Source organism: Lytechinus variegatus, chromosome 4 (assembly GCF_018143015.1).
Source record: "Lytechinus variegatus isolate NC3 chromosome 4, Lvar_3.0, whole genome shotgun sequence".
Lineage (NCBI taxonomy): Eukaryota > Metazoa > Echinodermata > Echinoidea > Temnopleuroida > Toxopneustidae > Lytechinus > Lytechinus variegatus.
In genome coordinates this window covers 60602119-60615461 of record NC_054743.1, presented here as the reverse complement: position 1 = coordinate 60615461, position 13343 = coordinate 60602119, and the positions used below count along the sequence as shown (strand labels likewise).

General features: G+C 38.6%; 1 protein-coding gene across 1 annotated transcript in view; it reads right to left on the bottom strand.

Annotated features, from left to right (window-relative positions):
- Positions 1-569: 569 nt before the first annotated feature.
- LOC121414433 (putative glutamate synthase [NADPH]) overlaps positions 570-13343 on the bottom strand; it is a 31617-nt gene continuing 18843 nt past the window's right edge. The window contains exons 12-21 of the mRNA XM_041607610.1: positions 13096-13273; positions 9754-10025; positions 9284-9406; positions 7695-7872; positions 6811-7086; positions 6094-6253; positions 5553-5716; positions 4463-4630; positions 3311-3581; positions 570-1878 (exon numbers count right to left, since the gene is read on the bottom strand). Coding sequence (XP_041463544.1) covers positions 1688-1878; positions 3311-3581; positions 4463-4630; positions 5553-5716; positions 6094-6253; positions 6811-7086; positions 7695-7872; positions 9284-9406; positions 9754-10025; positions 13096-13273 — 1981 coding nt within the window. The 3' untranslated portion in view covers positions 570-1687. The remainder of the gene's footprint in view (positions 1879-3310; positions 3582-4462; positions 4631-5552; positions 5717-6093; positions 6254-6810; positions 7087-7694; positions 7873-9283; positions 9407-9753; positions 10026-13095; positions 13274-13343) is intronic.

The window sequence follows — 13343 nt, the reverse complement described above, 5'->3', positions numbered from 1 at the left end:
CGCATAGGGACGCATTTGGGAGTGATATGCGTTATATAAGCATGTTGGTATTATCATTATTATAGGCATTTGAAATCTCATTTTGGATATTACTAGCACATCACAGGTTATTAAAAAAAAAAGCACAGAACTCTATCAAATCGTGGGATAAAAAGGAGAAATATGACTCACGGTGGGATAATAAAAAAACAAAATAGTCAAGATTCATTACAAAATTGGAAAGCATAATCACAAAAGGTATCAAAATTAAACATCAGAGATTGCACTGGCATACTACTTCAGCACCCAATGATAACGTATTCATGGGCATACAATGCTGCTTGTGTAAGGTGATAATACAGATTAGGTGATAGATAATATGGATCAATGATTTTTAAGAAAAATGAACATGATTTTGCACACAGTTGCCTGCATATGGTAACTTAAAGATAAAGAAGACATACAATCCCTCTTTCATTACAGAAAATTTCCAAAAACTTCTTACACTTACACCCCAAATAAGTACACGTACACATACTTCAAGGCATTTGGTTACCCCACATATCAGCACAAACAATTCAAACTCCTCTTGTCAATCATATAGACTAAAATTGATGTATTTTATAAGTATTTTTTATTCCATGAAATACATCTTGTGTTTCTAGCACATGAGCTGGAAAGCCTATGACCTGTACCCAAGTCTACCGGTACCCCACTTTTTGCAATGGCTTTAATGGGAATAACATTGGCATATTTTCCCCATTAAAAGTTTAAATCCTTCACTACTCACATACATAATAACCAAGGGAGTAGGGGAAACCCCCTGCGTAATCCCAATTTTACCAAACATTCCAAGACAGAGATATACCATCTTGCTTCCCATGAGCACACACTCTAGAACAGATGCATTTACATAAATTGATTTGGCAAGGCCTTAAACACTTGGAGGTCATGGTCCTCTTCCTGCTTAATATGAAGAGGTTCAAATCTCTTAGATGATGAGCAAAATCATGAAGCTGTGACAGCTAGCTAGCTGCTCAGTAAGGCTTCTGGACTCAAGCTCAGTCAGTCTGAAATACATGTACACTCCACTAGTCCCATTGGTTTCCCATTGCCAAGTGGGACGCATAAATCATCACTTCAATGTCCATGTACGAATTCTTGTCAGCGACTGGCAGCTTTGAATGACAAGACTGAAGTTGACGCATCATCGTGTTATATCAAAGTGCATAAAACAAAGTCTCAGAATGGCTTCTCACACTCTCTCCCTCCCTTCCTCTCTCTTCGCCGATGAACATCATCTTGACAGCAGGGGATGAAATATCCCAGCACTTACCCAATCATAGAGAGCGTTTCATCAAAATTATTTGTAAGACCGGTCATTTTTCCTCAATCCCGATTGGCCGAGGAAGATTTCTATGTCAATTGTTGGATATAACATCCAGTAAGTCCTTTCCTGAAATGCTCCCCATGGCCCCATGACACATCACTAAATAAATTGGCCTATCAAGATCATTGTAGTATGCACATTTAGCTCAGTAGACTGACTAGGAACCAATTAGAATTGCTCTTTCAAATTGGTGATATTTACTAAGCCCTGGTGTTGATAGAAGCACTTGGAGTCCAAATCTGGGTTGTCCAGTGTCCACGATAGATTTCTCTTGTGCGTACGATCAGACAGAGATGCGTAAAACCTCTTGGTGGTTAATTATGCCATGGCCTCGATGATTGGCTGGTACAGCTTATCCTTGCAGTTGGACAGCTTGGTTCCGGGCGTGTAGACCACCCCTCCGGGTCCAGCTAGGCTGGTAGATCCCATCAGGTCCAGGTCTATCTGCCTAGCTGCCTGGCGACCTTCGTTGATGGCGTGCACGACCAGGGACTGGCCCCGACGACAATCTGAGTAATGACAATATAGGAAATTGATAGTTGTGAAATGACAGGACTATAAGACATGCTGTTGTGGTTGTTTCATTTTTTTGCCACACCCTGTATATCATCTTCATTTTAAGATGTAATGATTGTGTATTTCAGACCTTAAATTTGTTATTATTTTAGGAATCTTGTAAAAAATTCACAGCTACGTTTTTCCCGTAGGAATCTTGCAAGTTGCCTTTCATTTACAGAGCTGCCAACCAGGAAACAACATGTCAGTATTTTCAAAGCTGAAAATCAGTATTTTGGTGGGGAAATCAGTATTTTCAAAGAATAACATAGGATCATATATAAAGCTGAAACTTAAGAAATCAGTATTTTACATGAAACTATCAGTATTCTTCTCATTTTTCAGTACTAAATACTGAAAATCAGTACTACTTGGCAGCTCTGCATTTATACCAATTCTCAAAATTCATCCTAAACAAAACAATGGGAAATGCAGGAAAAGACGCATTGTGCCTTAATAGCGAGATTCTTGCCTTAAGACGTGACACAAACCTTTGACAAGATACCAAACGAGGAGGCCACTTTTGCATAATGATACAGAACATTTCTATATATTACATCACCGATAAAATTCTGTTGATAGTGTTATGTAGTATGTATTTAACTTCCTGTTATCCTTTCTGTCATTCACTTTCACTTGTTTACAAACTCCCCCAATGTCATCTAAGAATTCCCAAACTCCCAATACCATTTAACTCCTTATACTTGACCATAAAAAAGACCAACCCTCAGTGACGTCAGCTAACTTCATGGAAGAAGTACGACACACACTTACAGCCCCAGTCACTTGCACAGAGCATCACCACACCCCTTATACCAGAGAAAGTTTGATAGACAGTTAATTGTAGACCAATCAGATCAAGTTTAGATCACTCCCACCTTAATTGTTACACCCCCAAAACTAATGATATAACTAAGACTTCTTGATTATTAGAGATAGAATAGAGAACACCAACTACAGAATACCAGACCCACACTCATCCATGTAGACTGACTGACTTCATGACTTAGACGTCCATCGAATATTATTTTAACTTCACTCTGAATCTTAATCATATACTTCGAAACTATTATATTCATCGTCTCCTGATATACTCTGAATCTTCATGTACTTCGAACTGTAGCTGAATATTGATGATTAAATACTTTGTGATTTTGAACTGTAATTTTTCTTCAAGTTTCTTCATTACGCTTCCCTTCCAATAATCAACGATCCCATCCTAACATAATAATAGGAAAAATGGGAAGAGGGTTCAACACATCTCCAAGGACAATGAGAGGGAAATAACAGCCATTCATCTACAGCTATGGCCTTTTAAGGCCTTGAATTAGTTCAAGGTCTGGTATTTTCATGAAAGTGAAAAAAAATTCAACCATTTAGACTTACCTCCAGCAGCGTAGACCTTGTCGAGACTGGTGTGGTACTTCCCGTTCGGGGTCTGGATGTTGGATCTCGGATCCTGGTCCACTCCTAGCTCCTCAATCAGGCTCTGTTCCGGTCCAAGGAAGCCCATGGCAAGCAGGACCAGGTCTGCCTTGAAGATCTTCTCGGTTCCAGGGATCTTCTCCATACTGAAGCGTCCAGTTGCGTCCTTGGTCCATTTGATCTGGATGGTGCGGATTCCTGACACGTTACCTTGGCCGTCATCAAGGAACTCCTGCAGGATTGATATCAAATTAATTCTTGAAATCCCTTCCTTGCTTGATAGCATACTCCAGGTGGGTGTTTCATGAAAGTTGTCAGCTCTGACTAAATTGTTAGCTATGACAGTTTTACATACTAACAGTTGGAGGCCAGTGTTTCTCAGTCAATCAAAACCAATGATTTGGCTGACATTGTCATTTATACATGTAGGTGACAGATAAGTTGGTCACAGATGACAACTTTCATGAAACACCCTCTTGGTTTTTTTTTTATTGTACAAACAGCCATTCAGAATCACTTTAGACTACGTTATTCAAATTTAAAAAAAGTACAGGTTGTATGCAAAGGCTTAGTCCCCCCAAGAAAAAAAAGGTTAATCTGTCAATTGCCATAACAGGAATTCATTTATTTCTTATCCTTATGGCTAAAACTTCATAATACATGTATATCCAAACTGACTCTGAGCAATGGGCATGCACAAACATCTAAGATGGAAGATGAGGGCACGTCATGACATCAGCCAACGATACAGATGAAGTTATACCTCGCAATTCTTTTTTATTAACATTTACCATTTTAAATATGCAGAAGAATTATGAAAATTAGGGTTAGGTTGCAGATTCAACTATTTTCAAAATTAATTCATTTTATTTCATATACTATCTTTCATTTTAATTCAAATCTAATTATTGTTTTTTTACTTTATTTTTTAATCTTATTTTTTATTTATTTACTTATTTATTTATTCATTTATAAATATATATTTCATCATTTATTTATTTACTTATTCATTTTTGGTTTTTTTTGGGGGGGGTTAAAATTTGAATAAGCAATAAGTTGTCAGGTTTACAATAATCAGTCAAGTTACCACAAATAATCTTGTCTTCTCCTTACCTCACTGAGTATCTCAAAGTGTCTTGGGTCCTGTCCATGTTTTAGCTTGACCTCAGAATGACCGTAATCTACTCTGAGGATACGAGGCCACGTTGGCCAGGGGTTGTTTGAAGCTCGGCTTGGAGGGGGCTCCGTCAAGATCTCAAAGGTGGTGATTGACTTGGCATCCTGGCAAAGAAATGGATAAAAAAAAAAGGAAGAAGTCAGTGATCATTTTTTTGTCTATTCCTATCAAATCAAAATACATTAACTCTTTGCATGCTGAATTAATTTTTTTGGGGGATAATAATGACAATTGTTTCCATGTTATTTTTTTTAATTCAAGATATCCATATTGCACCATTGATATGAGAAATATTGCATTTTTATTAGCCTATCTAATTTGAAGGTAGGGGAGAAAACTAAACATTTATAATTGCTTGATTTAATTGTAGGAATGTGCAAGATTGGAACATCAGCACACAAAGGGTTAATATTCAACACATTGTAACATGAGTCAATTATCAGTCAAGAATGACATTTAGGAAAATGTATAACAAAGTATTATTTCGAAAATGGTTGGTAATATTGCACTTTTTTATATAAATGTACTATTCATGCATTTTACAGAGTTGAATACATGTAAAGGAATATTCATCTATCCACTACCATATTATAGTAAGCATCTTCAACAAATCCTAACTACTGATGCCATAAATCATTGCCAATAGTAACTAGTTGCCATCGCAACATATGAAAGGAGTAATTGCATCTTAAATCCTCCAATATCATGGCTTTCACCATTGCAATTATTACAATCATCACCACCACCACCACCATCATCAGCAGCATCATTCCCGTCACAATCAATGTTGGAGCCATGATTCTCATTGTCATCAAAATCTTATGTTATCACCAACCTCACCATCATCATCATCTTCATCATCGTTGTCATCATCATCATCATCGTCATCATCATCATCATCACCACAACCACCACCACCACTGCCACCATCATCATCACCACCAGCACCACCGCCATCACCACTATCATAATCACCACCACCATCACCATGCCATTATCATCATCATCATCATCACCATCACTTACCATCCTGAGTGAAGTACCGATACAATCCACACCAGTATCACCTCCTCCAATAATAACAATATCCTTGCCCTTTGCGTCAATGTAATCAGACTGGTTACCCATCTGTCTTTTCTGCCATGGTTCAAGGAACTGCATAGCGTACTTGATTCCACCGAGGTCACGACCTGGATGATGGGAATAAGTTTAAGATCTTCTCCATATTAGAATTACCACCATTGTCTTCATCATCATCAAATCCACCACAACCAGGGTCATCATCATCAACTCCATCATCACTAGCACCACCACCACCACCATCATCATCATCAACTCCACAACCAACGCCATAATCATCATCAATTTCATCATCCTTATCACCCATTATAATCATCATCATCATTATCATCATCGTCATCATCATCACCATCATCATTATCTTCTTCTTCATCATCATGATCATCATCATTATCATCATCATCATCATTATTATTCAACATCATAACCACCACCACCATTATCATTATCATCAACATCATCATCAACTCCACCATCACCAACCCACCTGGTATTGGCAGATCTCTAGGCCTGGTTGACCCCATGCACAGTAAGACAGCATCATTCTCCTTCATCAGATCCCAGCCGTTGACATTCTTTCCTATCTCGGCATTGGTCACAAACGTCACTCCTTCATCTTCCATGAGCTTTATTCTTCGTTCAACAGCCTGCAAACATAAAGTAGAATGAATACATGAATATGTTTCTTACATAATTGACCAAAAGACACATGACACAATTTTTTTAATGCCTAAGCAAGAAGATGTGTATTGCATGTTTTACAAGAGTTATGAGCAGTGGCAGACCGTGACCCTGAGGAGACAAAGCATTGGAGGGGCACAGCATTGTTTACAAACAATACAGTACCACTCCAATGCTTTGTCTCTTCCTGATCACGGTGTGCCACTGATTATGAGGATCCTTGTCATTTCATCAAGCATCCTCATCTTAAAACCATGATCGGTCAACATAACTGGTAATAATTTGCACCAGTCATTATTTAGTTTTCTTGTTAGCTTAAAATAAATGACCATTCCAGTAATTAATTTCAGCCAATCACTTGATTAGGATCCAAATCACCGTTTTATAATAATTTTTATACACAAGTGCCAACACCCAAGGGATATGTAAGGTTGGATTGTACAAAATGATTAAAATAAATGTAATAATAAAAATGAATTTTGAAATATTTCTAAGTTTGAAAAATTAAAATTCTCTCTCTTACACTCTTGTCCATCTTCATCGTTGGAATTCCATACATCAGCAGGCCACCGCATCGGTCATTCCTCTCGTAGACGGTCACTTGATGACCGGCCTTGTTGAGCTGAGCGGCTCCGGCCAGACCGGACGGTCCACTACCAATGACAGCTACTTTCTTGCCCGTCCGATGGAGAGGGGGCTCGGGGCGGATCCATCCCTGCTCAAAGGCGTGGTCAATGATGGCGCACTCTATGTTCTTGATGGTGACAGGTGGGGCGTTGATGCCTAGTACACAGGCTCCCTACAGGAAGAAATGAAGTTTGGAGTTTACTCTACATGGACTAGTATTCTTTGTCACCAATTGCATTATTATTTTGAAGTTAAATAACAATGAAAACAATAATATATATCATTTCTTTTCTTCATGTATGCAATTCAATAGCTAAATCATCGATGAGCATATCACTAACGTTGGAATGTTTACAGTGAGAAAACAATATTCTTGATTGAGCTTCCCGAACCAAGAAAATCTACTAGGTCATATCTTATCAAATTATGTATTAAAGACTCACCTATTTAAAACAGGTCTTAAAAGAAGTTTGAAAAATAACAAGCAGCAAATATAAATGCATGATATAGCCATTGAAAATGCTTTGCTGATACTCCGGATAGCATGATTATTTACTGGTACATATATACCAGATGTGAAGTAGCTGCAACTTCCTCCCCCCCCCCCCCAAAAAAAAAATATACAGATGGGAAGCAGCTGCCACCCCCCAAAAAAAATAATATTAATAAAATAATAATAACAATAATGAATAAAAAAAATTAAAATAAATAACAACTGCCTTGATTGAAAATTGCTTCATCATTGTAAATTGACACAAAAATTTTTGAGTGATCACTCACCTCGCAGGGAGCAGGACAGCATCTACCGGTGAACTCTGGGAAGTTATTGGTGACGAGAAGCCTCTCGAGGGCGTCCTTCCATTGATCCTTAAAGACGAGGTCATTCCAGGAGGGGATGATGTTACCTAGCGGACATCCAGTGTGTGCCTGACAGAACGGCGTCCCACAGTCCATGCACCTGCGATCATTAGAAGCAGAAGAGAGGTGGATAACATGAGGAATAAAGCTTGAGGTGTGGAAAACACGAGGAAAAATAGTTCACTTCAGGTCAATTTGCCACTTTCTCAGCTAACTCATCGTTTGAGTTGTGCTGACATAAAAAACTTGATTTGTTATTTGATTCATTTATTTACCAACAATATTCACATGTTTACAGGTTATGAAACAATTGCATTGCATACATACCCTGTACACATACATACCCTGTACATGTATGAAACATACAATGGAACCAGGTGGGTGTTTCATAAAGCTGTTCGCAAGAGTGACTTTAAGAACGACTGGTGATCCTTTATTATGATCAATGGTATACTTATTAGCAATGGTTTAGTGCGTAAGAAAGGATCACCAGTCGTTCTTAAAGTCGCTCTTAACTTACGAACAGCTTTATGAAATGGCCCCCAGGTGGGTGTTTCATAAAGCTGTTCGCAAGAGAGACTGTAAGAACGACTGGTGATCCTTTCTTGTAGAAAATGGTATACATGTATTCATTGGCGATGTTTAAGCGCATACAAGAAAGGATCATCAGTCGTTCTTATAGTTTCTCTTAACTTACGAACAGCTTTATGAAACGGCCCCCAGATAATAGCACAATCAAGTGCTCGTCAAGACGGGCCCCACATATAATGCATTATTTAAAAACAAAAACAAAACAGAATTCAAATAATTGCAGTATAATCCTTGTAAGGGGTTATCAGTAACATACAACTTTTTTTTAGTGAACTTGTAAGTTAGTTTCCCCATTGTGTCCTAGACTTATCACTCCAGGGGAGCGTTTCATGAAAGGACTTGTCGGACGTTTTATCCCACAAGTCCCAATTTATCCGACAGTTACTATACTAACAGTGCCTCTCAGCCAATCAGAATCAAGGAAAGATGTCAGATCTGACAACTTGTCGGACAAAAATGTTGATGAAACGGTCCCCTGAAGTTCCATGGGTTAATTGTCGAATGAGACTCACTCTCACTACATGTAGTCAAATGTTACTGCTTAGGTGTTGTGTGGATAATTTTATCACAGTTCAAGGGATGAGCTCTTGTAACATTGATGATTAAACCACAGTATGAGCATCTTTTGGCAAGCCATCAATCCACACTTGACCACTCTCCAACCAGGTGTTAAATGGGTACCAGGAACATGTGGGATGTGGACGACCAAGAGTATGCCTAGCAGCAAACTCTTATTGGAATGATCGGCAGTGACGGGAGAAAGGGCAGGCATTTTGTGCAGGCAAGCAAGATCCAATGACCAAGGTAGTGATTATAATTATAATGTATATCTATGAAGTGCTTAGAGACAATGCACTGATGTATAGAGTGCTACATAAAAAGCTGAATATTAATATAAAACAAAATCTAGTTTGCCCCACCTTGCTGCCTGTACTTTGAGTTGTTTCTTGACTCCTCGGTGGTTGTAGATCTCACCCCAGTCCTTCATACGAACCTCCACACTACGGTACTGGTCGTTGTTTCTTCCATACTTGACAAAGCCTCTGAAAATGAAAATCCAAGAATGGGCATATGTTTAATAGTTTGCTGTGCAAACCCTTCACTCAAGGAAAACAAAGAGTCTGAATACACAGCTAAAAATCCCTGGCAGTGACCTGTGCACAGAAGGTAAACAGCAATTTGTGGTTGTTTTTTATAATCTTTGATATCTTTATTTCTGTTATATGCTTAGTTTAATTGCTAACCTGGTCTTGTCTAAGACCCTCTGAATGGTCTTCTTCTCTTGGTCAACGTCTGGGATCGTAGACTCAGACCAAGTGTAGTGTAGACTGAACAGAAATAAGACCAAACTGATTGGAAACCAACTGTGAATATAAATCCATGATCTGACCTGGTCTTGTCTAAGACCCTCTGAATGGTCTTCTTCTCCTGGTCAACGTCTGGGATCGTTGACTCGATATCTATCACCTTGGGCTCCTCCTTCACATGCCTTCCATCTCCTGATCCATTTACACCATTGGTCAGTTCACCATTGGAGGCGTGGCCATTGGTGCCATTTGCTAGGCCATTCTGCAGAAGCTCCGCCTCCTTCCTGGCTTTCTCCTCTGCAAGTGCCTTGGCTTTCTTCTCTCGGAGAGCTCTACGGTATTCATTGGGGAAGACCTGTGCAGTGGGGAAGTAATCTTTGTTTACTTTCATACACTGGGGGTGTGGCCATTGGTAAAGACATTGGCATTAGCACAGGCGCGTAGCCAGGGGGGGGCGGTGGGGGCGGTCGCCCCCCCAAACATCCCCAAAAAGAAAAAACAAAAGGAAAAAAAGAGAGGAGAAAAGGAAAAGGGAAGGAGGAAAGGGAAGAAAGGATGGTAGCTTTGTATTTTTTTCTTTTTATTCTTTTGTTTTTTTTTAAAGAGAAACTCCTTCACTCTTCTTGCTCTAAATTTATATATGAATTTTGCTCCCGCGCTGCGCGCGGTGAGATGACAATATTGAAGTTCTCCATTGTTTCCCCCACCTTTTCTCTAACCCTGTTTTTCCACCTCAGCTATGTGCTTCTTGCCAGTTAAAGTTAAAATTGTATACATTAGGGCGTGAATTTGAGTAAGGTTAGGCCGAAGTAAATATATGAAGTTATCTTTTTTTTCAATTGATCGCGCAACATCTGTGTCTGGTCGGCTCCGGGCGGGTAAAATCTGCAGAAACTGATCAGCCGTCACCTCCATAAAGTCAACTTCTCCCGCTTTTCAGCTCGTTACTAAACAACCATAATTTTGGGGCAAACAGGTTCCTAATTTAAAAAGAGGAAGGTATGAAATTCGTGTCGTATTAAATAAAAAAGTACAATATTTTTTTATCAAATTGTATTAAATTTCATGTCATTTCCCTGTATACATTCATCTCCTGTCCTGTTTTGCGCCCTCAGTTTGAAATTTTGACTGACACTTAAGTTTCTTTATATTCAAAATGAAGCGCTTCAGGATAAGTAAAAAAATTAGGCATCCTTTTTTATATATAGATAGATAGTTTCAATAAATCGCAGAAGTTTCAACTTTTTGCGCACTATTTTCCTTGTAATGAAGTTCAATAATCTTAGAAAATCAATTGAATTAGAGCCGATTGGGTATTCATCTACATTTGATGAAACGTCCGCCCTTTGAAATTTCAGAGTTTCATTGCTCTGCGAGGAATATCTTCCTCTACCAATCTTCTCCTCTGTTTTGCGAGTTAAAAATATGCACTGTTGCTTAATTGTTTGTAATCAAATCTGATCTTTCCAAAGAAAGTATTCAATATATCTTTGAGAAAACCCTTTTCTTGGGACCCTTTTTATGGCAAGAAAAATTGATAAAACGCTTTAGCTTCCGCGCTTCGCGCGGAGTTATTACCATTTTAATTTCCTCCATTGTATACCTCTTGTGCATTCACAATCATTTGAAAACAAGGTTCAAAATCGCAATATAGTCAACCGAATTGGAGGTACTAGAGACAAGAGAAACGGCTCCTTTTCATTTTAATCTATGAAACACTAGAATCTTCGCGCTTCGCGCGGGAGGGGGAAACTCCCCCTCCCTGCACCCACCCCCTAGGGAGCGCGCTTCGCGCGCTCTGTAAGTGTTGGCACGCTTCGCGTGCATTTACCGCCCCCTCCAAAATGAAATCCTGGCTACGCAGTTGCATTAGCATGTTAAGCAGGATCTGCTGGAAGAATAGTTTTTGGAACTGAAGAGACTACCCTGGGTAAATATGACATTATTCTCATCATTATTAATATTGGCGAGGCCATTCTGAAGAAACTCTGCCTTTTTCCTACCTTTCATATCTTTCAAAGACCTCTATAAAGTATTCTTAACCCTAAATAGATTGGGCTATTTCGACACCTAAGAAGACTGGGGGGGGGCTGATTCAGCCCACCTTATGATCTCGGCCGTCGATCGCGACGAAAATTGGCACGCGCGTTACCCATGGCATTATCTACAAAACTATAACATCAAATTCTGCGAAAAATCTCATTGCTCATTAATTATGCTAATTTATGCGTAAAATCATAAGTTTGCTCTAATTAATATAATAATGCCCCTAATATGCTCATTTTTGTTTCACATACTATAGATAGGCATCTGACCAAATTTATTTTCAAAATTTTCAACATCATTTATTTTCTTATGTATTCTATTGTTTTCTAAATTTCTTATGTATTTCTTTGTTTTTCGACTTTTTGTTTTTTATTGTTTTTTCAATGGAAATCGTCAGGGACTTTATTTTGACCATAAAAAAGATAAAATTAATTGATTTTAAGCAGTAAAAGTAAAAATAATGATACATTTATGAATTTTGGCTAAAAACACCATTTGCATTGGATTTGTACACAAATTCACGTTTTTGAGTAATTTTGGGTCTGCATGCACATACGAAATGTTGTGTAATTTCGGAACCGCGTACCCGGGGGTCACAATTTTGGTCTCAAAAGTTGCGCGAGACTTGAAAGTAAAAAGTCAGCGAGTGACGCGGTCAAAAAATTTTGTGCGGCAGATTTATCACAAAAAATGTCGAGGGGGGTGGGCTGAATCAGCCCCCCCCCCCAGTCTTTTTAGGGTTAAGGGAAGATTTTGTACTTTTTCACAATCGATTTTACTTCACTACTCTCCAAACAGGCAAAAAATTCATTTCTTCCTTTCAATGGCTACTTTTCATGACCCACAGCCTAAATCTAAAACATTGAATAAGCAATAACAATAATGTGGATTTTCCACTGACTATATTCTTTTTATAAACTATTCATTTATTAATCTTGAAAAGATTGATATATTTTATTAAAACAATACATGTATTTTTTTATTTCTTTCAAAAATGAATTAAAACTATATAATAAATCAATATTTTATTGTTCGAAATAGACATCAGAAATGAATTACTTTGTTTTTCCCAATTGATCGCGGGCCCGGCAGCTGCTGAGCAGCGCGAGATCGACAAGGCTCTATCCCTTTTATTGCCGAACGCCAAACAGCGTAGCAACAAATCCTGTCTTTTGGTTTGATGCAGCCGGGGTTTAAACTTCCGACATCCCGGTTAAGAAACGGACCCTCTGCCAACTGAGCTAACACACCGGTTGCTTGATTGTCAATTTTAAATACAAATAACAGCATTTCTCTCTTTTCGAATCTAAGGACTTTAAGCCAGGCCTCAAATCAACCTACCCTTAGCTTCAACTACAGTGCACTTGACCAAATCTCACCTTTACAAATCGTTTGCTTTCCGTTTCCCAGTTGTCTAGTATCATTGTTGCGACCTTTGACCCAGTGTACGAGATGAACTCAGCGAGACTCTCTTTGAGGAAGGTAATGTCAATGTCTTTGACGAGTGGCTCGAGAACAACCGACTCTGTATTGCACTTTGGATAGAAATCATTCCAACTAAAAAGGAAGGAGAAATAGAACAAAAGCATTAAAAAAAATCCCAAAATAGTACAGAATGTATTCATTA